Source organism: Portunus trituberculatus, chromosome 42 (assembly GCF_017591435.1).
Source record: "Portunus trituberculatus isolate SZX2019 chromosome 42, ASM1759143v1, whole genome shotgun sequence".
NCBI classification, from domain to species: domain Eukaryota; kingdom Metazoa; phylum Arthropoda; class Malacostraca; order Decapoda; family Portunidae; genus Portunus; species Portunus trituberculatus.
The window spans coordinates 25,808,513-25,836,152 of record NC_059296.1 but is presented as its reverse complement, the minus strand read 5'-3'; the positions used below and the strand labels follow the sequence as shown (position 1 = coordinate 25,836,152).

The 27,640-nt window shown below is 37.4% G+C and overlaps 1 protein-coding gene across 2 annotated transcripts in view; it reads right to left on the bottom strand.

Annotated features, from left to right (window-relative positions):
• Positions 1 to 461: 461 nt before the first annotated feature.
• The window catches only part of LOC123517489 (transcription termination factor 2-like), a 239,429-nt gene continuing 212,250 nt past the window's right edge, over positions 462 to 27,640 (bottom strand). For both annotated transcript variants that reach the window (XM_045277595.1, XM_045277596.1), the window contains exons 21-23: positions 20,845 to 21,002; positions 8,407 to 8,571; positions 462 to 816 (exon numbers count right to left, since the gene is read on the bottom strand). In XM_045277595.1, coding sequence (XP_045133530.1) covers positions 8,421 to 8,571; positions 20,845 to 21,002 — 309 coding nt within the window. In that variant the 3' untranslated portion in view covers positions 462 to 816; positions 8,407 to 8,420. The remainder of the gene's footprint in view (positions 817 to 8,406; positions 8,572 to 20,844; positions 21,003 to 27,640) is intronic.

Sequence of the window (27,640 nt, the reverse complement as noted above, 5' to 3'; positions counted from 1 at the left end):
TCTATACAGCAGTTTACCTCATGTTGTTTGTTCGTATGGCTAAAAAAGGAGTAAGAGAGGAAACTTATAAACTCAGGATAGAATAAGGAAGAACTATATTTGATAATCTGACCATTAAATAAATCCATTTCACTGGAAAGAGAAGAATAATAAGAAGCGAAACTTAAAAACTAAAAACAAACTGATTATTTAACCCTTAGATTACAAAGAATTTCATAGAAAATACCAAGGAACTATGCTTCATGACATTCCACAGATACCTCCTGTTCCTGTAACAAAAAAATTAATCAAATAAAAATTGGTGAAAATTTCCACACACACACACACACACACAAAAAAAAAAAAAAAAATAAATAAAATAATAAAATAAAAACAAATAAATAAAAAAAATAAAAATATATATATATATATATATATATATATATATATATATATATATATATATATATATATATATATATATATATATATATATAACAATTACTTTTCAGTGTGCATGCCTGAGAGAAAACCTGCTGTGGCAGTGATACTTGGATTAAAGGCACATCTGTTTCAATATTCTCAGTGAGAGAAATGGAGGTTAAAAGGACAGAACAGCAGAATACTGCCACCCAATAATCCAAATACTATTTCAAATTTAAAAGATTTGTTTTTCCAATGAGATGGCAGAATGATTACAGAGTTGTTTCCCTCAGTTCTTGTTCTAGATGCTGGTGTGTATCATTCAAAAGAAATTCTGTCTTCAAGTTCCAGCAGATGCAGGAACACCTATGTCGCTTACTCCATCTTCCACATACAATCAATCATACACATCACCTGCAAGATAGAATTGTACATTACAGATGATTCACATGAAATATTTCCTTATGATAATAAAGCAGTAGAAAGTTATTTTTCAGTTATACAGATTATATTTATACAGCCACCATAATGGAAAAGTTACCATTGTTTTTTTTGGATAAAAATACACAAGTACAACTTGCATTTGCTTTACTGCATCCTTATGTGTACATCTATTTAGTTATATTCCCATTGGTTTTCAGCATCCTTTTAAGCCTCTCGGGAATGGATGTGGATAGTTTCTCAAAATAAGATGTGTCCATAGTAACCCACAACTTTTTAGGTCATCTTTTAGTTTTAGGATAGAGGTGGGCCAACACTTCTCCACTTCCTTGTCAAGTTTCAGGCATTTTCTATCCGGTTTAAGGTCTGGGGCCACTCAAACAGGAATATTATTATTTGCAGGAAATTTTTCACACTTTTGGGCCTGTGGAATGGGACACCATCTTCTATATATATATATATATATATATATATATATATATATATATATATATATATATATATATATATATATATATATATATATATATATATATAAAATCACACCCATGAATATCCAACATAACAAAGCAAATGTTCCCTTAGCATCTAAATGTATTTATTTGCCTTCATTGTAACATTCTTAGGGAAGAAATAGTCCACTCCTGCCCTTTGCACCACTAAAGCACCCCCACACCATAATGCTATCCGGGTGTTTACTGGTCTTAACTGTGTACCGTGAATTGTACTGGGACGCATCACTAGGCCTCCTCACCACTTTGGAGTTATCCAGACGAGTTGGAAGGTGCTCTCATCACTCAACATCACCTTTTCCCACTGCTTTGGCATTCATTCCTTATATTTCTTTGCAAATACAATCCCTTTCTTTTTCATCCTTTCTGTGACCAGAGGCTTCTTGGCAGCATGGCAACAGGACAGTTTGAGATCCTTTTTGAGGCAATGTTAGATGGTGTGAATTGTGACATTTTTTAACAGGTTAGGGTGGCTATCTTTTAATTCTGTTGCTGTTATGGATGGATTCTTCTCTACTTCATGCTTTGGGATGCAGTCAGTCTTTGGAGCAGACTTCCTCTTGCTCCCACAGTTTGGTTTCGGTGTTGGTGTGGTGCTGGGTGGAGATTGGCTGCCTCCATTTTCAGCCTCTACATGGACCATCTGTTTGCACTCAGTTCCTCCCCAAATATTTTACAGGCATTGTTGAGTTTCTTATGCCCCATTGTGATCAGCTGGAGTCATTTGGTAGGGCTCTAAAGTTAATGTAAGTTTTGTATGTTGTGGCACAAAAGACCAACGCAACACACACTCTCACCAGGCTCTGGGAGCACACTGGTGCATGAGGTGTTGATGGGTAGTGGAAGGAAGAGGGCTAGTGTAAGTCACACCATCACAAGCTCTGCTCCCAGATCGTATGGCTGGAATCGCAAAAATAAAGTACGTACACCTCTAATCATGTGCGAACATTTCATTTGCGTTTTTTATGGGAACTTTTCTTTGTAGGCACTGTGTATATATATATATATATATATATATATATATATATATATATATATATATATATATATATATATATATATATATGTGTGTGTGTGTGTGTGTGTGAAAATTAAAAATCTATTGCTGTACTTACCAGATTGACATACCCTATGAAAGTGAGGGAAGTAGCCACCTACATGTACACATGAAAACAACAATAAAAATTCCTTCACATTATGGTTTCAATTAGGAAAGGTCTGATCCTCACTGATTACAACAGTAAAACATCAGATCCAACACTGATGGTTCTTCTCATCTATACCATGTATTTCCGTAGTTGTGTTTTACAGGAAAAGAGTTATGCTCGTGCTGTCCTGTCTCCATACCTATAGTCATCCAGTTTAGTCTTAAAGTAAAGAAAATTTCTTGCTTGAACTACTGCTTCATCCAACTTCTTTCATATTTCTATGCTTCTGTTTGGAAAACTATATTTCTTAATGTCTCTTCTACACATGGTCTTTTTCAATTTCATGCCATGCCCCCTCGTATTTCTTGAGTCTCACACCAATAGATCTCCTTCGTCAATGTCCATCCCCTTCCATGCCCCGTATATAGCAATTAGGTCTCCTCTTTCTCTCCTCTGTTGCAATGTTTGAAGTTTTAATATCTTTAATCTGTCCTCATACAGTAGGTCTCTCAAACTTGGAACCATTTTGGTTGCAGCTCTTTGAATCCTTTCTATCTTCCTTACATCTTTCTGATTATGTGGTTACCATAAAAGTGCAGTATATTCTGATTTAGGTCGAATAATGTATTCTATTAGGTTTTACAACATCTCTTTCTCTGTACAGGTAAATGGCCATTTAATTTTTCTTAGTAACATATGTTTCCCCAACTATGTTGTTGATGTGTTTTTCCGGTGATAAACTGTCATTTATTGTAATACCCAGGTCTTTCTCGTCTTTTGTTTTCTGAATTTCTACCCCTATCATAGTGTAAGATCTCTTCTGTCTTCTTTTGCTTTTATCTAATTCCAATACTTTTCACCTTTTTTCACCAAATTCCATTTCCCATTTCTTGCTCCACTTGTGTATCTTATTCAAGTCTTCTATAGCATTTCACAATCCATGTCATTTTCCACTTGTTTCAGTAACTTTGTGTCATCTCCAAAGAAGCTTATATTAACTGTCCACTTCATCTACCATATCACTGATATACACTATGAATATTACAGGGGCCTAAACTGTTCCCTGTGGAACACCACTTATAACTGTGCACCATTTTGATTATTCACCTTTTATCACTGTTCTCATTTCTCTGTCCTTTAAGAAGTCTGTTATCCAATCCAGTACCTTTCCCTGTAAATCAACATGTTTTTAATTTTCCATAGCAATCTTTGAAGTGGTACTTTACCAAAAGCTTTTTTTAGATCCAGGTAGACACAGTCTGCCCATGCGTCCCTCTCCTGAATTACATCTATTGCTCTACTGTATGAACTCAATAAGTTTATGACACAAGGCCTTCCACTTCTGAAGCCAAATTGTCTTCGGCTTATTGTATGTGACTCTTCTAGCTGTTGCATCCATCTGTCTTTAACTATTTTTTTTTGTTATTTTTTGCAATCACGCTTGTTAGGGACACTGGTCTGTAGTTCAATGGTTCTTCTTTGTTACCTCCCTTAAAAATTGGTACAATGTTTGCCCTTTTCCAGTCTAGAGGGATTTTTCCTTTAAAAGAACATACTATGATGTTATGTAATATCTCTGCCAGCTGGTCATGACATTCCCTGGATGGGGTTTGACACCCCATCCAATTCTTGAGCCTTATTCAGATCCAAGGTTTTCATAATCTTCTTGATTTCTCCGACTTCTACATGAATCTTTCTCATTTCCTTGTCCCTGTTACCTGTTTGTGACTCTTCAAACTTGTTTTCTTTGGTGAATACTGACTGAGAGCACTTATTCACTATTTCTGCCTGTGATCTTGCATCCTTGTATGTGATATCTACCAATTTTATTATTATTATTTTTTTTTTTTCATTTTGCCATTAACATACATACTTATAAAAGAGTTTTGGCTCATTTTAGCATTTTTCAACTTTTTCATAGTGTTTGGACATATTCTTTTTCTTACTACCATAAATTCTTCCCAATTATTAAGTCCTCTTTTCTCCATCTATTCCATGCTGCTTCCTTTTTCACTTTTGCTAATTTCCATCTTATGCTATACCAGTCTTCCTTTCTCTCCCCCTCACTGATTCAGATTTTGGGAACATATCTTTTAATCCCTTCATTATAAATATTCAAATGTATCCCACTTTCCTTGTACTTTATTTGCTGTATAAAGCTGATTTCACTCACCTTCTGCAAAGTATTCTCTTAACTTTGTGAAGTCTGCCTTCCCATGATTATACCTTCCATTTTTGTGGAGTATGTTCTTATTTACTGTTGAGCCTTTATCTAGGCTCAATTCAATTAACAGATGTATTTACCTAGTTGTAGTTTTACAGGGCCTGGCCTTTATGCTCGTGTGGCCCCGTCTCCATATCTACACTTATCCAATTTTTCTTTAAAACTATGTACACTCGTTGCTGACACCACTTCTTCACTCAAACTGTTCCATGTCTCAACACATCTTTGTTGGAAACTATATTTTTTTAACATCTCTCAGACATCTTCCCTTTCTCATCTTTTTACTATGCCATCTTGTGCTTCGAATGTCATATTCTTCTCTCAGGATCAGTTTCTCATTATCCACTCGGTCCATTCCGTTGATCGATTTATAAACTTGTATCAGATCCCCTCTCTCCCTTCTCTGTTCCAGGGTTGGTAGATTCATAGCCTTTAGTCTCTCTTCATATGTCATCCCTTCAAATTCTGGAATCATTCTTGTAGCCATTTTTTTGTAGTCTCTCCAATTTCCTTATGTGTTTCTTTTTATGAGGGGTCCACACTACTCCTGCATATTCCAATCTGGGTCTTATTATAGTACTTATCAATTTCTTCATCATTTCTTTGTCCATGTAGTGAAATGCTATTCCAATATTCCTTAGCAAATTATATGTTTCTCTAAAAATTCCATCAATATGGCTTACTGGTTGATTGTTTTCTTCCATCATCACTCCTAAGTCCTTTTCCTTTTTAACTTTCTCCAGTTCTACTCCATCTCCCATCTTAGAGATTCCCACTGGTTGTCTTTCACTCTTTCCCATTTCCATGACATGGCTTTTGTTCACATTAGATTCCATTTCCCACTTTTTACTCCATTTCCAGATCTTATTTAGGTCTTCTTGCAGTATTTCACAATCCTCTTTTTGCTTTATAACTCTGCACAGTTTCATATCATCTGCAAACAGATTTATGTAGCTGTTCACTCCTTCTGGCATGTCGTTAATATAAATGAGGAAAAGTATTGGTGCCAATACTGACCCCTGTGGCAGCTTGGTTACTTTAATCTCTTTCATATAGATTGTCTCTCTATTACCCTGTGGCCTTTCAAATTTGGATTCCTTAGTAAAGACCTCCTGGAATTTACTATTTAATAGTTCTGCCATACTTTTTGGGTCTTCCACCATCCCGTTCTCTCCTTTTAAAAACCTTTCTATTGTTTCTCTTTGCCTAATTTTTCCATTTATGAATCTATAGAACAATTTTGGTTGCTCCTTATATTTTTCGACCATGTCCTTTTCGAAGTTATTTTCCTCTTCCTTCCTCACCTTAACATATTCATTTCTCGCAGCCTTGAAGTTTTCCTTATTTGCTGGATTTCTATTTCTCCTCCACATTTTCCATGCTCCATCTCTTTTCTCCTTTGCCCTAGCACACCTTGCATTAAACCAATCTTTCTTTCCTTCTTCTTTAAGTCTATATTTTGGGACATATTCCTTGATTCCTGTTTTGTATATTTCCAAAAATAAGTTATATTTCTCTTGCATCTTGTGTATTTACCTATTTGTGTATTACAGGGCCTGAGCTAAGCTCTCTGTGTCCTGTCTCCTTGTCCACTCCTGTCATATCTCTCTTTCATCTGATTGACACACCCCGTCAACGACATTACTGCTCAGCTTATTCCACTTATCAATACTACGATGCAGGAAACTGTACTTTCTCACGTCATTTACACAGATGTCCTTTATTAGTTTTTTTCCATGTCCTCAGAGGTAATTACTTGTGGTCACCTTTATCAATTCCCTGTCCAGTATGTCAATCTTCTTCACCAATTTATACATAGTTATCATGTCTCCTCTTGTTCTTATCTCTTCTAGTGTGGTCAGCCCCAGCTTCCTCAGTCTTTCCTCATAGTCTAACTCCCTGAGTCCTGGTACCATCCTTGTTGCCAGCCTCTGTACCCTTTCCACCTTCTTCACATTTTTCTTCATATGTGGTGAGCAGACACAAGCTGCATATTCTAACTGGGGTCTTATTAAGGTGCATAATATCTTCATCATTCCTTCATCTAGGTAGTGGAATGCAAGGCCAATATTTTGAAGCATGTTATATGTTTTCCAAAATATCTTGTTAATGTGTTTCTCCGGTGACAAAGTGTTTTGCAGTTACTCCTAAGTCTTTCTCCTCATTGGTCTCTTCAATTTTCTCATCACCCAGCCTGTAATCCCTGTTTGGTCTGTATCTACTTCTTCCCATTTTCATAACATGGCTCTTGTTTATATTAAATTCCATCTGCCACTCTTTACTCCACTCATATATTTTATCAAGATCTTCCTGTAACTTGTTACAATCTTCCACATTCTTTACTCTCCTCATAATTTTAGTATCGTCCATAAACATATTCATGTAACTGTCAATTCCTACTGGCATATCATTAACATAAATCAAAAACATGATGGGACCAAGCACTGACCCTTGTGGAACTCCACTGGTTACCTTCTTCCACTCAGACTTCCTTCCTCTCACCACTGTTCTCATTTCTCTTCCCACTAAGTAATTTTTCATCCATTTTGCTAGTTTATCACTTACTCCTCCAATTTTCTTTAGTTTCCACATCAGTCTATTGTGTGGCACTTTATCAAAGGCCTTTCTCAAGTCCAGGTAAATAGCATCCACCCATCCCTCTCTATGATGTAGTATGTCAGCCACTCTTGAATAAAAAACACAATAAATTGGATACGCACGATCTTCCTTTTCTGAAACCAAACTGCCTTTCACTCAGAATGCTTTCACTTTCTAGATACTCACTCCACTTAGCTTTAATTACTTCTTCACATAACTTGCACAATATACTAGTCAACGATACTGGTCTGTAATTTAACGGTTCCATTCTATTACCACTTTTATATATAGGCACAATGTCAATGTGTGTGTGTGTGTGTGTGTGTGTGTGTGTGTGTGTGTGTGTGTGTGTGTGTGTGTGTGTGTGTGTGTGTGCGTGCGTGCGTGTATGCGTGCAATGATTGTGTATGTATACACACACACCCATACATTTTGGTAATGTATTCTAAGACACCATTTATCAACCTCTTCCCAGTGGAGGATCTATATACAGATGTTTTGAAATTGGGACTTTTTGTAAGATTGTCTATATATAGATATTTGTTCTGATTTTACTGGACTAAATTGTGGCATGGTCTATATATAGACTATTCCATACAAGTAACAAAATTCATAAAACAAAACTATTTAGCATCTCAAATATCCAAACACTGGTGAACATGGCCTCTCAAGACCAGTCACTGTTTGTGCTTTGTTATAGGTGGATGTGTTATGCACATAAGCTAATATTTGAAATTTTTGCAATTTTTCCCACTTTCTTTTATTATTAGTCTATCATGTCAAAGAAAAGAACTGTACCACACGCCAGCAATGTTGCCTAAAAATGAATAGGTACAAAACAGGTATGTGAAAAATACAAAGAAAAGTAGAAGTAAATTACATCCAGGTCACAAGTCCTCAGTGTGAGTAACTCCAAACATTCATAAGTATTGACATACATTATTATCAATCAAACACAAATATCACCTATATGTAGACATTTTTTTATTTGGTAGTACACTCATCTGCCCTGCCACTGGGAAGGATTAATAATGAATGTGAGCTACAGTTTACTTTTACTTATAGACAGATTAAAATTTACCTGATAAAACCAGTTTAAGTCACGTTGAAAAGAGTCTTCATATCCTCCAGGGTCAGTTTATTGCTTGTCTTTTGTTTGGCACCAGACAGTATACCATCTGCAAGCTGGAGTTTTCTTTCTTGGAGCTCAACTATCTTTTTCTCAACAGTATTCTCAACAATAAATCTGAAATGCATAAAAAACACTACTTTAAGTTTAACTTACAAAGGTAGTATTTGGCAAGGTGATGCAAAAGTTCAAATTCCATGGCCATCCTTTTTGGGAAATTATTAATTCATGATTTTCTTAACATTAAGGTTGGTTAAATACTTATCTACATTATAAAATATTTTGAGATGTTCTGTTGTTGAAAGTTTATAAAATATTCAGATTGATGTCAAGCATCTACCTTATATTTTGGCACATACGATAACACATAAAACCATAAAAGACACTAAAAAGGGTTGTCCTATACACCAGGTACAAAAAACAATGGCCTTAAAATTTTGCATAAAATAACATTGTAAATATACAATTTCATATCAGAACTTTTTGGGAAGTCAGCCACAGTAAAAAAAAAAAAATAAATAAATAAATAAATAAATAAATAAATAAAATAAATAAAAAAAAAAAATAATAATAATAATAAAATAAATAAAAAAAAAAAAGGAATGTTTTGAGAAAATGTGCTGAAAAATATTCCAACTGAAAAGTGCAAGCAAAATTTAATGTATTACATACAACAACAGCCATCTGAGGCTTGATATTCCTGGCTATATTACAGCAAACAAATGATGCAAGAATAGTGAGAAGTGTGTATCTATGCCAGAGGTAGGCAATCTATGGCACGCTGAGACTTGGCACGCTGAGTGCTTGCCTAAGGCACAGCATGTGATTCACAGAAACAAAGAAAAAATATAAAATAAATTATGAGAGAGAGAGAGAGAGAGAGAGAGAGAGAGAGAGAGAGAGAGAGAGAGAGAGAGAGAGAGAGAATGTGTATTTGCATCCTTACTTTTGTCATGATTAAAATTTTCGAATGATCCTAAATAATTCTTTCCTATAATACACCGAATTAAAACGAAAATATATCGTACCTGCAATGAAGGGTACGGTACGTGAATACAACGAGATATAAACAAGTATGAGATCTGTTGGCCTCAGCCGTTCGCATCTGCCCACACAGCGCTGCAGCCGCTGTTGTTTCAGTGACTGTTTATCCACCGTATGTAAGTGACGTTCCTTCTATTCAACTGTCGCCATAACTACTGCGAAAAAAGTCAAGCTTGATGCCCGATCATTTCAGTCATCATGGACAAATGACTGGATTTATTCAGCAGAATGATCGTGCTGTGTGTGTTCTCTGCTGTGAGAATGTCATGTGCCGCACATCGAGTGTTAAAAGACACTTCGAAACAAAACACGAAAAGACTTTCAATGATAGTGCAGACAAGGCTGAAGCGATTAAGAAAGCAGTATCTCACTATGAGAAACAAAGTAATGTATTTAAAAACCTGAGTACAAGCAAAAACAATGCAACTGAGGCCAGCTACAATCTAGCTCTGTGTATTACTAAGCATGGTAAGCCTTTTACTGATGGAGATTTTATAAAAGCAGCTTTCCTAGAGTGTTCTGAGGTGTTATTTGATGGCATATCAAACAAACACATGATCATCTCGAGAATTAAAGACATGCCTGTCTCAGCTAGGACTGTGGAGAGATGTATTTCTGAAATGGCTGATAATGTAAGTGAGCAGCAAACTGCTGCTTTAACAACTTCACCTGTGTTCAGTGTGGCCCTGGATGAAAGCGTGGATATAAATGACATACCCCCGCTTGGCCGTTTTTGCCAGGTATAATGACACAGAGATACAGGAGGAGCTGTGCTGTCTCAAACCTATGTATGGCACAACCAAGGGAGAAGACATACTGAAGACTTTTACTGATCATTTTGAGGAAAGAGGGGTTGACATAAGAAAGATTTTTGCAATTACAACGGATGGTGCCCCTGCTATGGTAGGAAAAAATAAAGGTTTTACTAATATGGTTGAGGATAAAATTGGGCACCCCATTCTGAAGTTGCACTGGATACTTCATCAAGAAAATTTATGTGCCAAGATTTCGAGCTCTGATCTCAACAAGGAGGTGATTACTGTTACAAAAATAGTGAATTTTTTTGTTGCACACTCTTCTCTTACGCACAGGCAGTTTCACGCTTTCCTTGAAGAGGTGGACTGTGCTTACAAAGATATACCCTTGCATAGCAATGTTAGGTGGCTAAGCTGTGGAAAGGTATTGGAGAGATTTGTGGAATGCTTTGATGACATCAAGATTTTCCTATTAAAAAAAGACCAAGACTATCCTGAACTAGAGGACACAGATTGGATTGTGAAACTTATGTTTCTCTCAGACATCACGAAACATCTAAATGACCTTAATCTTCTCTTGCAAGGTGCAGCAAAAACAGTGATGGATTTGTATGATACTTGGAAGGCATTTGTTGCAAAGCTTGCAGTTTACTCAGCAGATATCAAAACTGGTTCTTTCCGTTATTTAAAAAACTTGAGGAACTACTCTCCAATTCATCCTGTCAACACTACTGATCTTCAAGTGTACAAGCAACAATTAAAGTCTGGATTCTCAATAAGATTCAAAGATTTCCAACATATGGGCCCATTGTTTTAATTTTTAATTAGACCAGACACCTTTAAATACAGTGAGTTGGACGCGCCTCTCTTTGAATGGATGGAAACTACGGAGTTGGGAATGCAGTTAATTGACTTTCAGGCCTCATCATTGTGGTCAGCTAAATTTAAAGATCTTTGAGAAATATTGGAAACTAGTACGAATGATCATGCAGCCTCCATTTTAAGTTCCTGGACATCACTGCCTGATAAATTCAATTGCATGAAGAAAGTAGCTTTGGCATTGCTATCAGCATTTGGATCCACGTATCAATGTGAGCAGATATTTTTGCACATGAAGCACATCCTCAACCCCATCGCAGCAGGCTTACAGCGGATCATTCTGAGGGTGAAGCTCAAGGTGTCCATATATTTACCAGAAATTACAACTTTGGCCAAAAGGAAACAAGGGCAAGGATCGCATTAACATGGTGAGTATAAATAATGCTACAAAAATGTTACATTTATGTTATGCATGTGAAGTACACTACATTATATTTTGATTACACTGGCACTACTTACTGTAAAGTTATAGTTTTAATTTTCAAAGGCTATGTCCGCTATATAGTGCTGAAAAATCACACCTGGCACGCAACGTAGCAAAAAGAAATTGTATTAATTATCAACTGGCACACTTTGTTCAAAAGGTTGCCGACCCCTGATCTATGCTATGTTAGTGGCAGATGGGGGAAGAAGTGTATCAAGATGGTAATAAAAAGTGGCTTGGAAACTAGTTGTATTTTTGAGTGGAGTGAGAGGATGAAGAAGTGACTGCAATATGACTCTTAGAAATTGAGTGGGTTTAGAATGAGATTTAATAAATAGAGAAGTGAGATAAAGAGAGTAGTTTAATGGAAGAATAAGGCATAACATAAAAGTACTTTGAGTGTTAAAATACTAGTACTTTGGAGTGGTACAGAATGAGCTCCCAAAGTAAGAAAAGTGGTATGAGGGAAGCCTGGATGGTGATCTCTTTTAAGTGAGTGCACAGTGTATGGATGTGAATGCAAGGAGTTACAGATGGTCTGAGTTAAACAGCAAAATGTGCCAGATGTGTGATATAGGAGAGGATGAGACAGTAGAGCATGTGATAATGGAGTGTGTGAAGTATGCCACAGATAGGAATGAGAGTGTTGCTGCTAGGACTGTGTGGAAAGACAAATGAAAGGATGACTGTAGCTGTGAAGGAGTTCCAGGAGAGAATGTGGCATGTTAGATGTAGAAGTTAGTAGGTTGGAATATAATGATTGCCTTCTGTTTGCCATTTTTCTTCTATCCTTACAGGAGTTGATGATACAAAACTTAACTCAGGAAGAATTTGAACCAACTGTAGTATCAAGATGATCACACAACTGTAATTATACATGAATGGATAAAGCAGGAAGCTGTGAAAATATTCTCCACTTTTCCAAAACCTGGAAGAGGAGGTACATACAGAGGTGATGTGCATAACGTTGTAAATATGTGCCTGAGCATGTTGCACAATGCAAATCTGCGCTATGTACTGCCCAAAAAATAAAGGGATTTTATGGAGAAAATTTCAATTGGTTCCAGAGCCTCCCAAAATTCATCCCTTTTTTAACCTAACCTATCTCCATGCATTCATGTCTGTGACGTCGACAATTCTTTTCCATTGTGCCAGTATATCAAGGACCTTCCCCTTCTGTTTAAGACTCAGCAGGCACCTCTTGTGATGAGGGTCACAGTCTGACAGTCTAAAGGGGCTATCACACTGGCCCATGATACACGGAACGAGGAACATCTGCTCCAGATAGCTGGAACTTGCCCGGGATTAGTGGAGCAAAGTTGGGATGGCTTCATATCCATCCCGGTTCTCCGTATGCTATCCCAATGAAAAAATAAACATAATATATGAAATAAAAACCTTTTATTTCAACTAAAAAGAACGTGCCAAAATTTTTCATATCGGAATATTAAATAGTATTTCATCAATTTAGAAAGATGAAATATATATATGTCATGTCGATAGTTTGGACTCATGGCAACCACCTCTGATTCCAAAGTTGCCGTCGCGCATGTCTCGGTTTTTCTCTAGTTTCTTTTAACTTACTTTTTTTCAATAAGAGGAAGTGCAAATGCAATTTCAGAACGAAGCACAGGTTGAAGTATAAGTGGCATGGTTTTGTTCTGGTTTATTTTGATTAGGCTTGGTCATGGTTGCTGGGCCGTTTGCCTAGCATAGCAAGAACGCGGGCAGCTTGTGTGTGATAATGTTCCTGGTTTCGTACCAAGAACCATGGCCCGCGTTCCGCGTATCATAGGCCAGCGTGATAGCCCCTTAACACGCATTGCTGTTTCGGCATAGCATAGCTGACATCCAAGCAGAATGGGTGGTAGAGTGAGACTGTGACTTTGAGCTACATAGTGTTATGTTTGAGCTGCTTGATAAAATGATAGGACTACTTCTGCAGATTTATACTAAATAATAACAATTGTGCATTACATACTACATTTACCATGCTATGTACTTACCGTATTTGATGGCTCATCAGACGCACCTTTCCTCCAAAAAAAAAAAACGTCTCAGAAGATCTGCCTGCGTCCTATGAGGCCAACGTTCAGCATTGAGACAGTGGTTCGTGGTAAGTGTATAGCAAAGAAGGCTCTAAAATCAAACCCCAGACATCTTCACATATGTAAACAAAGTGATGATTGGTACTACAACATGAAACAACTTTTCTTTCAAGTTAACAATATATAATAGCCATTAATAGGTCATATTACCAGTAATTCACATAGAATGACACCAGTCAGGAAGAATTTGCCTAAATGACCATACACCACATGAACCAAAATAAAATGTGCAATCACCAATTGGTGATCTTGATCATGACACAGGCAATCTTTACTGCAACCTTTAGTGTGATGCTGTTACTCCTTAAAGTGAGACTTCTATACAATTAAAATTGCACATATCTTTTTAACATTCTCATCTTGCATACATGTAAAGAAAATTAAAAAAAAAAAAAAAAAAAAAAAAAAAAAAAAAAAAAAATTATTAGGCCTTTAGTCCTTCAGTCAGTGCTAATGCCATATGCCAGGTACATGTTTACATCTCACAACAGGATAAGTACATGGGATACTACCAAATACTAAAGTTTTTGAATGCAAAATATTGAGATCTAATAATGATCTACATGAATGTGAGTCTTGAATGTCAGGTGAAATCAATCCTTCACTTCATATTGAGCCTAAATCCACACATTTAATTTTTTTTTTTTCAATGTCTGCCAAAATTGGGTGCGTCTTATGAGCAATCAAATATGGTAGTCTTTTTTTGGGTTTGGCCATGAATGGATGAATCACATAATGGATGTCCCCATAAAGGTTTTCAAGGCATGAAACCCCCCATACAAAGCAGCAAAGGAAAGCAAACTGGATAAAATATGAATCTCCAGCTTGCAATGTTGTATAGAGACATAGGTCATATATTGAGAAAATCTTGAAGAATGTTTATGTACCTAATGAAAAGAAATCTGATATTTAGGCAATTACAGCTGGTAGACTGACATACAAGGCAAGGGTTTATTTAGGTTTTGGAAAACTTATTGTATTGCACATAATTTTTCACCATTGTTATCCATCCATCCCTTTCATGACAATGTAAAAATATGATGGGAAATTCACTCTAGGTGGTTTTGCACTTGAAGATCATAGTATTTTATTACTGGTAATAAATTAAGGTATTTAATTCCTTGTTATGATATGTACATCACCCTCCTCCACCCATGTTTCTTTGTAGCAATATTGATAAAGTGACAACATTCCACTATTAGGTGTATAACTTTCTTGATATTAAAACTATGTAAAAAATTCTGTACTGCTATAATTTATTTAGCTCTGGCTGGTGCTGGCAATACTACTTGTCTGATGCATAACTCAAGAGTGATGCAGAGCTCTAACCTGTCATGCAGTGTTCAGTGGCATTGCAATGCTACTGAACACTGCACCAGAGGTTGCAGCCCTCCACAAAATGTTAATATTCTTATAATTTTTTTTCTTTTTTCTTTTCAATTAAGGGTTTCCCAAGTTTCTGTCATTGCAAAAGCATTATTCATTGAAATTGCAACACAACCATCAATTTAAAAGTGCGATGGTCCCTCTGCATCCGAGCTACTCTACTTACGAGAAATTTGAGACACGAGATGTCTTTCGAGCAAAAATCTTGAATGACATGCGAGAGAAAATCCAAGTTACAAGAATTTCCAGATGCTCCCGCTAGGTGGCTGCATGGTCAAGACCGCCCAACATCAGCCAGCAACGTGTGTTTCCCAGAATACAGATCTGATCCTGCACTCTTGTGTTGTGTTGTTTTTATCACATTTATCTCCTTTTTGTGGCTTTATTTGTGACCCTAACCATGAGTTCTAAGAAAGGAAATGGAAAAGTGTCCTTTGAGAGAGAGAGAAAAAAGAGGATGATGTCAATCAAAATGAAGCAGGAGATAAAAGACAAATATGAGCGTGGTGTTTAAGTGAGTGATCTCATAAAGCAGTACAATTCCCGACGTCGGATATTCTTGGGTTGCCATTGATTGCTGGCTGTTTTAATACGTGACTCGGTATACAGCCAGCCAGCTCGCAAGAGACACACATTCTAAAATTCATATCATAATAAATCTTGAGGTATTGAGTCTTTGTACTGCAAAACATTAATTCCAAGTGTTTATCTTAACATTATCCATATGATCTGGTAATACACACTCTACAAAACTGTTTTTATAAGCTTAATACTCACAGTCGCCGTTTCAATGCTCTCGCATTTTTTACTAGTCTCAACTACATATTTGGTTTGAAACATTTTTTCATATAGTTCAACAGAGAGCACTGTTTCTCCTCTAAATATTATAAAGGAATACATTCTGTAATAATCTTGGTAGAGCAACATTTTTGTGGCCGAAGGCATATCAAACCGAAAAGACTAACTGAACTCAAGAACACCGAGTCCTCTCAAAACACCAAAACAACCTTGTGGCCCGCAGTTGTTTGGAAGCTCGTGTGGAGTAAGGTGACAAGACGTCCCCGGTTTCCGGGGACAGTCCCCGGTTTTCTGTAACTGAAAGATCACTTGATGCGTTAAAAAAACTACTCCTTTTGATTATGATAATTATGTCCTTTTATCATTACTCTTTTAGAATGTCAAGAATAAGGAGAAGGCCTTAGTTACCGTGAAGACGGTGAAGTGTATAGCGGACACGTTTTAACAGCTAATGGGTGTTCATGATCTCAGATATTTCATCAGGTAGATTTTTTTTTTCTTTGCAACTTGGGTAAATAAGGCGAGAGAAACTTTTGATTGCTGGTTTAGAAATGGTACGGATAGTGTCCCCGTTTTAGTTTTTCCAGTGCAAAAACACTACATGATTTTACCTTCCTGAACTGAAATTGTCCCCAGAATTTGTCTCAGAAATCTGGTCACCCTAGTGTGGAGTGTTCTTAGAGCTGGAACAGAATGCCGGTTTATACATGTGCTGTAGCTGACTGCAATTCTATATCAAAAAAGAAAAACCAAGGCGTGAAAGGATGGACTGTGTTTCCCAGGAAGAAAGACGCGGCTCGAAGAAGATTATGGGAGACACGATGTAAACGAGGCCTGACGTGGAGAGCTACCAAGGACCATGCTATCTGCTCAAAGCACTTCATAGATTGGTGCAAAGGACCGTCAGCATCGCATCCAGACCCTGAACTGTTTGCCTATAACCGGTGGGGAGCAGGTAGAAACCTGCTTGATGTTGTTTACATATGGAACGGACAATCTTTCACTGAAGTCATACAAGGATTTTGCATCAAAACATCATGTTTATTTGATATTCGTCACATTTTCTGGATTTGATTGCTAATTAATTAACTTCAACCAATGAAATGTACTTGCTTACTGAAAATAATGTAATTCATTCAAGGTGATGAAGTGTCCCAAAACTGAGACCATGAACCAAGCATTTTTGGCTCGTTTTGCCATATTACGTTCTGTGTGCCTGGTGAAGCTGATTAAAGATGTTCCTAATAATTCATTACTTAGTTTGATAGCACATATATGATGTAAAATTTTTTTCCCAGCATACCAAGTTGAATGTGCTAAATTAAGTTATCTGGCGAATCTGGCAGCTTTTCAGCACTTTCCGACGTCGGGAATTGGTCATCATCGACGATCTGTACGATATTGAAACAGAAAGATGCCATAAAAGCTATAAAGTGTAAGTGCTTATGTATCGTCAACAGTTTCTCGCGCTCCCTCACTCCTCCCGCACGTATCTTCCTCACTCCTCCACCACCACGCATACACCTCCGATAAACGCCACCGACTTCCTTCATGGTAAGTGCTCATAATAAACTTGCATTTTATTTTGTTAATATCATCTTATTTATCTTAATACTGTATTTTTATGTTCAATTACTATTTGAATGTGTTTTTAGTAATCGGAAGATGTGTTTTATACAGGTAACTCTCGATTTACGAGTGTCTGATTTACACATTTTTGTTATAACGCGACCGAAAAAATATTATAATGAATTTAATTTGTGCAATCGGTTTGCTTATACGCAATTTGGCCCAACTACATTTTCAAACTGCTCGCCAGAGAGTTCCGCTCTTCTCGTGCCTCATTTGCAGTCTGCCAGAACTGAGTACAGACGGAATCTCTTCAATCTGCCTATAATTCACCAAGGTGGCCCCAAAATGTCCTTCATTTTCTTCTGCATGTGGGGTTATTCCTGATAAGTGGATTTTTGATAAAGTGGTAAAGCTCAGAGGAAGATGGTGACTGACTGTGGTGTGAGTGGTGAAGGCAGTGAGGCAGTGAGTGCTGTGTTTACGTATTCTTTGTTTTGCTGTTTTCTTTTATTATTTTTTGCTTTCTCATTATTTCTTGCTTTTCCCTTTACAGGCAACCCCTGCTTAACGAGGGTTCACACAACGAAATTTCGCTACAACGAAGGTTTAATTTTACTACCATCTGCTCATTTAACGAACACCAAACTCGCTTTAACAAAGTTTTATCCAGGTAATTTTTTCCAAGTTTGAAAGCCCCACTGTATCACGCAAGCCGACAGGCTTTTGAATACACCAGGAGCTGCTGATACTAAGGCCTGCCTCAGGAAAAATCCTGGGACACCTGTGGAATCAAGATCAAGATCAAGATCAAGCCTCTCGTGGACAACACACGCATCACTCACTCCCCTGTTCAAAACAATACCAGCATCAGCAACAGCTTGTCTTCCCTTGCTCAACTTACCACCAAAACGCCCTGCAATGTGGCCTAGTGTTGCTAAGAAGACCAGGAAGTCTTTTACTCTCAAAGTGAAGCTGGATATTATTCACAGACAAGAGAAAGGCAAGAAAACTATAGCATTGGTTGCCACCATTTTGCCTCCATTTACTGTTTCTACTATTTTCAAGTCAGCAGACTCTATCAAGAAGGCTGGTTAGACCGTATCTTCCTTGCAAGCTAAAAGAACCACCTGAACTCGTGACTCTACAATGGTTAAAATGGAAAGCCTTGTGGAAATGTGGTACATAAGTTTTGTATGTGATACAATGATGCGCCTTTGTTTACATTCCACAGGTTGCCGGTTAGTGTATTTCCATTTCACTCTCCTCCTTCATAAAGTTAAGATCATCAACATTATAAAGTTACGTACATACATACATTAGTGTACATTATAATGACTTAAATTAAACTGCCTAAATGTTTAACTTCATAATTTTTACTTTCATTAAACCTTTCACTGTACTATGATGCACTCTCGCTTTGTTTACTCTCAATGGAAGTTCAAGTCAGGGGTTAAACTTGTTATAATCGGTTCGCTTAACGAAGTGTTTTTAGGAACGTAACCCCTTCATTAAGTGGGGGTTGCCTGTACTTTAAATACATTTCTAGTATTTAGAATGGTAAAAACATGTTGATTTAGCCAAATAAAGAGTATTTTGTATGAGTTTTTTTGGACTACATCCCACATCCCCTCTATTATCTATTGTTTCTTATGAGAATTACATGTTTGTTTTACGCGAATTTTGATATATGCGATGCCTCTTGGAACGCAACTATCGCGTAAATCGAGTTACCTGTAGTTATTTAGGGTTAACTTTGATGATTTTGGGAGACTGGGAACAGATTAAGTGGTTTTCAGTTATTTCTTATGGGGAAAATTCGTTCGATACGAGAAATTCTAGATACAAGCTCAATCCAGGAATTAATTAATCTCGTATGTTGAGGGGCCACTGCATATATCTTAAGATAAGGAGCTAAAAGGTGAAGGGGAAGGACCCAGCTTCTCAACAGGCTAAATCAAATAAGCAATTTTTTAGTGATTTCATACCATAGGTTTCGTGATGTCAAGTTTACAGCTTTACTTAAGGAATCAAGCAATTACGAAACTTGAGAGGAAGATGTAGAAGAGATATGTATTTATATACAAACAATCATTCTGCCACATGAAAACCCTATTTCTTTATACACACTGATAAGACTAGACATGTTGCACCAAAACTGCACTCCATATTCCTGTTCAGAGATGTCACTTTTACTGATTCTATTGCCACAGATGTGGGAGAAATGACCAATTATACAAGACAAATATATAATCTCTACAGGTTCCAGTTTTGGCAGAGGCCTTATCCAAGTCTCTGTTAGTTGTTTTGAGCATACACCTTTGTGATTCTCTCTCTCTCTCTCTCTCTCTCTCTCTCTCTCTCTCTCTCTCTCTCTCTCTCTCTCTCTCTCTCTCTCTCTCTCTCTCTCTCTCTCTCTCTCTCTCTCTCTCTCTCTCTCTCTCTCTCTCTCTCTCTCTCTCTCTCTCTCTCTCTCTCTCTCTCTCTCTCTTTAGGGATGCTGATATTTGCATTAATTCTATGAGTTTTGTTTACAACAGAGAGAAGCCTATACACTGCCATTAACCTGTGCTAGTGGATAAATGCATGCCTTGGTTCAGCATTTGTAAGACTCCAACTCCATATATTTGAGTGACTCAGAAGCACGTCTGGTGGTGGTGGTGATGGTAAAGTTGCTAAGTGTGTCATCTTGCTTATGTTAGCATGTCCTTTGTTTTTACCATACTCCCTTTCTGTCTGACGTCACGTCCTTCTCCTCAGTCCTCGCTCGCCGCCGCCTCAGGCGACACGCTACGCCTCCTGCCTCTCGTTTCGCTTGGTTTACACTTGTTGTGTATTGTGCTACCGCAAATACACTTTCATAATGGACTCAGGTGTCTCCATGCTACCCCTGTTTTACGACAACTACCACATGCTTATGAGAATGTAGCCTGTGTGACATAAGTGATATATAACTTTGGTTGTGAGGTTGACTGACAGAGTAACCATATTGTGCACTCATTGCTAGTATCAATAATAAGTGCTGTATCTTGAAATCAGTGCCATGCTTGCAGTTTCTATCTCTTGGATCTCTTTCACCAATAATTTCTTTTTTGTGCAATGCTAAATAAATATCTTGCTACCAAGGGTGAGTTATACACAAAGTCAGAAGTATAAGTAAAAAGGGATCAGTATGCTTGCACTTAGATTTCTTATCACAATCCCTCTCTTTAAACAAAAATGATATATACTTTATCATCTATCTTTAGCAATCTCATCTAAATGATCATCTAAAAGATCATTCTAGGATACTTTGAAATTTTCTTCTTTCATTCTTTGCATTATCTGGGTAATTAATTGCCTGAAATTCATTAAAGCATTGTTATGGTGATAACTTTCTCCCAAGCAGAAACTGGTTGAATGCTATGTCAAGGCTTTATAAACCTACCTGTGAATTGTGACGGGCTTGGTTTGCCCAACTCGGTATATGCGATCACAAGCTTGAGCTTCCATCTGGGGATTCCAATGCATGTCCAGCATAAACAAGTGGTTGCCTCCTACTAGGTTCAGGCCAACACCTCCAGTAGCCAAAGACAGAAGCATCACCTTTAAAATGAGGAAATAAATTCTGTATTATCATCAAACTAATACCATTTTCATAAGACAAGGCAAAATTATGAACAATAATTATTCTAAGAGCAAGATGTTAAGTTATAGGATTTGTATTCATTCAGTTTCAATCAGTTTTTGTTTTCTCAAGGTACAGAATATAAGGAAAATCAGCGATTGGACTACTTTAGTGTGCGTGTGTGTGTGTGTGTGTAATTACCTAGTTGTATTGTACAGTGTTTGAGCAGGGCTCATAGTATCCTGTCTCCATGTCTCCATTTATCTAATTTTTCCTAAGTTATGGACATTTACCTAGTTGTATTGTACAGTGTTTGAGCAGGGCTCATAGTATCCTGTCTCCATGTCTCCATTTATCTAATTTTTCCTAAGTTATGGACATTTACCTAGTTGTATTGTACAGTGTTTGAGCAGGGCTCATAGTATCCTGTCTCCATGTCTCCATTTATCTAATTTTTCCTAAGTTATGGACATTATGTGCTGTAACAATTTAATTATTGAATGCATTCCACTTTTCCACTGTTATGTGTGGAAAACTATATTTTCCAATATCCTTCACACACTGCCTCATCCTGATCTTCTTTACATGTCCTCTTGTCCTTCCATCTTCTGTCACCAGCACCAGGTCTTTCTTGTCTATCTTTTCAATGCCATTGACTATCTTGTACATTGTTATTAGGTCCCCACATTCTCTTTTATCTTGTAAGGTTGGTAATCCCATTTCCTTCAGTTGTTCTTCATATGTTAGGTCCTTTAATTCCAGCACCATCTTTGTAGCAATCTTCTGTATTCTTTCCAATTTTCTTATATCCTTTTTAGAGCTCAGAGACCACATCACAGCTGCATATTCCAGCCTTGGATGTATCATGTTTGTGATAATTTTTTTCATCATATCTTTGTCCATGTATTGAAATGCCACTCTTATATTAGTCAACATTTTATATGATAATCCAGATATCTTGCTTAAGTGTTTTTTAGAGCTCAGATTTTCCTGTATGATCACTCCCATATCTTTTTCCTCTTTAGTCTTCATCATTTGTTCCTCTCCCATCAAATAGTTCCATACTGGTCTTCTTTTGCTCTCTCTTAGTTCCATTATGTGACATTTTTTGGCATTAAACTCCAATTTCCACTTCCTATTCCACTCATAGATCTTGTTTATACAGGCAACCTCCGCTTAACAAATGGGTTACATTTGTTGCATGAATTTTCGTTACACGAACCAATTATAATAAGTTTGATCCCTAATTTGAACTTCCATTGACAATAAACAAAGTGAGAGTGCATCATAGTACAGTAAATGAAAGTAATGAAGGTAAAAATTATGAAGTTAAACATTTAACCAGTTTAATTTAAGATTAAGTCATTATAATGTACACTAATGTATGGAAGTAACTTTATAATGTTGATGATCTTAAATTTATGAAGGGAGGGAGAGTGGAGCAGGAAAGACACTAGCTGGCAACCTGTGGAATATAAACAAATGGCGCATCATTGTACTGCATACAAAACTTATGTACCACATTTCCACAAGGCTTTTCATTTTATCCATTGCAGAGTCACGAGTTCAGGTGGTTCTTTTAGCTTGCAATGAAGATACAGTCTAACCAGCCTTCTTTATAGAGTCTGCTGACTTGAAAATAGTAGAGACAGTACATGGAGTCAAGATGGTGGCAAGCAATGCTATTAGTTTTCTCGCCTCTCGTGTCTGTGAATAATATCCACCTTCACTTCAAGAGTAAGAGACTTCCTGGTCTTCTTAGCAACACTGGGCGACATTGCAGGGCTGGTTGCAGGGCGTTTTGGTGGCATGTTGAGCGAGGGAAGACGAGCTGCTGCTGCACACTGTTATTGTTTTGAACTAAGAACGGGGAAGGGTAGGGGTGTGAGTTTGATGTTCATTATAGGAGAAGATGGTAGTAAAAGGAAACATTCGTTGTAGCGAAATTTCATTGTGAACATTCGTTAATCGGGGGTTGCCTGTATCTTCCTGTAACATCAGACAGTACTCTCTGGTTTTGATAACTTTAAGCAGCTTTGTATCATCAGCAAATAAAATAATATAACTGTTTACCCAATGTGAACGTCATTTACATAAATCTGAAACACCCTTGTGGCACTCCACTTGTTATTTTACCCCAAGATGAGTATGTACAGGCAACCCCTGCTTAATGAAGGTTCACACAACAAAATTTTGCTACAACGAATGTTTCCTTTTACTACCCATCTGCTCGTTTAACGAACACCAAACTTGCTTTAAAAAATTTTTATCCAGGTAATTTTTTCCAAGTTTGAAAGTCCCACTGTATAACACAAGCCAACAGGCTTTTGAATACACCAGCGCCTCTCATGGACAACACGCGCACCACTCACTCTCCTAGTTCAAAATAATAACAGCATCAGCAGCAGCTCGTCTTCCCTTGCTCTACATGCCACCAAAATGCCCTGCAATGTCGCCTAGCATTGCTAAGAAGACCAGGAAGTCTCTTACTCTCGAAGTGATGCTGGATATTATCCACAGACACGAGAGAAGTGAGAAAATTAATAGCATTGCTTACCACCATGGCTTGACTCCATCTACTGTCTGCCATTTTCAAGTCAGCAGACTCTATTAAGAAGGCTGGTGAGATCATATCTTCCTTGCAAGCTAAAAGAACCACCAGAACTCGTGACTCTGCAATGGATAAAATGGAAAGCCTTGTGGAAATGTGGCACATAAGTTTTGTATGCAGTACCATGATGCACACTTTGTTTACATTCCACAGGTTGCCAGTTAGTGTATTTCCCATTTCACTCTCCCTCCCTTCATAAAGTTAAGATCATCAACATTATAAAGTTACGTACATACATACATCAGTGTACATTATAATGACTTAAATTAAACTACCTAAATGTTTAACTTCATAATTTTGTGTTATTTTGAGTACAACAATGTAGTTTTTAACATGTTATGACCTCTCAGACCAAAGTTATTGCATATCAAAAACTTCATGGCGGAACCGGAGTACCGTTTCCTCCCTCTGGGTCACGGGGTTGCAGGATGTCGCCTCGAAATGAGAAAAGATGACCTATTGTGAGGGAACATATGTCTCAAGGCTCGAGCAGGTGAGCGAGAAAAGATGCCAGATACCTCCACTTGCCCCAAGACCAATAGTGAGGGGGAGAGATTCAAATGTTTAGCACGGAAAAATCATGATTACCGGTGTGATCCCCGCCTCTCTGCACGCAACGCTACAATCGTACTGATACAATCACCATACTTTAAGGGTTAACCATAGTCAACTATAACACTTCCTCACTCCACTGTCCAGCATTATCCATTACTTCCACCTCTCTCAAGTTTACTTTTTTACAGTTAAAGTTTCCAACTAAAAAGTATTCTTCCATCTCTTCTTATCATGTTATCTAGGCACTTAGTCATCTCTCTTTGTATATCTTTATGTTCTTCAGTTCCCCATGTATTTGTCTTAGGTGGCACATATGTAACTATAATATTTTTCTCTTCTTCAATTCCTCTATTTTTTATTGTTATTCCTATTACTTTCACTTTGTCCTCTCCATATTGCACATCCTCCACACATGTTATCATGAACCATTATTAGCACTCCTCCTCCCCTTTATCCTTCCTGTCTCTCCTCCAGCTATTATATCCCTCCTCTTTAAAGTTAACATGGATCTCATCTCTTAGTTTTGTTTCAACGATGCACATTACATCCAGCCTTTTGTCTTTCAATCCTGAATTTCCTGAATTTGTCTCTTTTATTACCTCTGAAAATTTAACTTTTTCCTCTTCCTGTTCTTGTTTCCATGCATTTCATAGTTCCTTCAGCTTGTTTTCACCCAATCCACCCTCCATTCTGTTCTCAATCCAATCCTGTACCTGTCTTGACATGTGGCTTTTAGAACATCATTTTGTTTCTTTTATTTCTTGTATCTTCTCTTTTAATCCCTGATTGATTACATTGACCTTCTCACATTTGACTAATCTCAATTTCAAATCGGTGTTTTACGTTGTCAGTCTGTCTTGCTTGTCCATTAAACTTGACATTGCTTCCTTCATGTACCATAACTCCCTTTCCACGTTGATCAACCTCCTCATATTACCTCTTTTGTCCTTAAATACAGAAAAATCCTTGTCCATAATATCCTCAGTCAGTTTCCTTAGTCCAACATGTTTCAATGTACCGCTGGTTTTGTTTCAACGATGCACATTACATTCGGCTTTTTCTCTTCCAAATAATCCCTAACCTCCAACATGATTGATAACAACCCATCTATATTAGTATAAGCCACTCTTAATTTCTTGCCTCCTCCAAAAACTCCTCTTTCTTTTGTAGGTACCATTCCATTAGTCTCATATCCAGAACCCTCCCGTAAAAATTCTTTTCTCAATTTTTTCCTTAGCTTCATTTCTTAGCACTTTCTCCTTTTGCCTCTCCTCTATGTTCATATCTCTTTTTATCCATATATACTTGTGTTCAATATTCAGTATTTCCTAGAAATAATTTCCTCTACTATCACTTGGGATCTCATTCTCACTTTCATTGGTCTCCTACTCCCTTCACTGTATCTGCCTAGCCTGATCACTTCCTCCACCTCCTGGTACAGCTCTTGCGTGCTGTCTTGAACTTGTTTGATAATAGTTCTGGCCAATTCTCTTTCTTCACATTCTCTCGTGAATTTGTTTGGATTTTTCTTTTCCTTCATGCCAAAAATCATGAAACTTTTACTCTTATCCACTGTATCTCGCACAAGATCTTCTTCCTCTTTAATTACTTGTATTACAGCAACTTATGTATTTTCCTGAATTTGTCTCTTTACAAACTCAAAAATTTTACTTTTTCCTCTTCTGGTTCCTGCTTCCATGCATTTTATAATCCCTTCAGCTTATTTTCACACAATCCACCTTCTACCCTGTCCACAATCCCATCCTGCACTTTAACCTGTAAGCTCCTTAAGGAGTTTTTTTAGTCTTGACATGTGGCTTTTAGTGTGTGTATTTTACCTATTTGTGTATTACAGGGCCCGAGCTAAGCTCTCTGTGTCCTGTCTCCTTGTCCATTCCTGTCATATCTCTCTTTCATCTGATTGACACACACCGCATCAACGACATGACTGCTCAGTTTATTCCACTTATCAATGCTACGATGCGGGAAACTGTATTTTCTCACGTCATTTAGACAGATGTCCTTTATTACCTTTTTTCCATGTCCTCGGAGATGATTACTTGTGGTCACCTTTATCAACTCTCTATCCAGTATGTCAATCTTGTTCACCAATTTATACATAGTTATCATGTCTCCTCTTGTTCTTCTCTCTTCTAACCTGGTCAGCCCCAGCTTCCTCAGTCTTTCCTCATAGTCTAACTCCCTGAGTCCTCGTACCATCCTTGTTGCCAGCCTTTGTACCCTTTCTACCTTCTTCACATTTTTCTTCATATGCGGTGACCAGACACATGCTGCATATTCTAGCTGGGGTCTTATTAAGGTACATAATATCTTCTTCATCATTCCTTCATCTAGGAAGTGGAATGCAAGGCCAATATTTTGAAGCATGTATATTTTCCAAAATATCTTGTTAATGTGTTTCTCTAGTGACAAAGTGTTTTGCACGGTTACTCCTAAGTCTTTCTCCTCATTGGTCTCTTTAATTTTCTCATCACCCAGCCTGCAATCCCAGTTTGGTCTGTATCTACTTCTTCCCATTTTCATAACATGGGTCTTGTCTATATTAAATTCCATCTGCCACTCTTTACTCCACTCATATATTTTATCAAGATCTTCCTGTAACTTGTTACAATCTTCCACATTCTTTACTCTCCTCATAATTTTAGTATCGTCCATAAACATGTTCATATAACTGTCAATTCCTACTGGCATATCATTAACATAAATCAAAAACATGATGGGACCCAGCACTGACCCTTGTGGAACTCCACTGGTTACCTTCTTCCACTCGGACTTCCTCTCACCACTGTTCTCATTTCTCTTCCCATTAAGTAATTTTCCATCCATTTTGCTAGTTTATCATTTACTCCTCCAGTCATCTTTAGTTTCCACATCAGTCTATTGTGTGGTACTTTATCAAAGGCCTTTCTCAAGTCCAGGTAGATAGCATCCACCCATCCCTCTCTATGTTGTAGTATGTCAGTCACTCTTGAATAAAAACATAACAAATTGGATACACACGATCTTCCTTTTCTGAAACCAAACTGCCTTTCACTCAGAATGTTTTCACTTTCTAGATACTCACTCCACTTAGCTTTAATTACTTCTTCACATACCTTGCACAATATACTAGTCAACGATACTGTGGTTTATAATTTAGCGATTCCATTCTACTACCATTCTTATATATAGGCACAATGTCAGCTCTTTTCCACTCTTTCGGGACTAATCCTGTTCGTATGGAGGTTTCCACAATATCAAATATGGGGTTCAACAATTGATCCTTACATTCTTTTAGCAACCTCCCAGATATGCCATCAGGCCCCATTGATTTATTAATATCCACATTGCTTATAATTTTCCTTACATCTTCCTTAGTAACCATGATGTCCTGCATTTGCTTTATTTCCGTAGGCCTTCCTCCCATAAAATGCTCCTCCTTTGTAAACA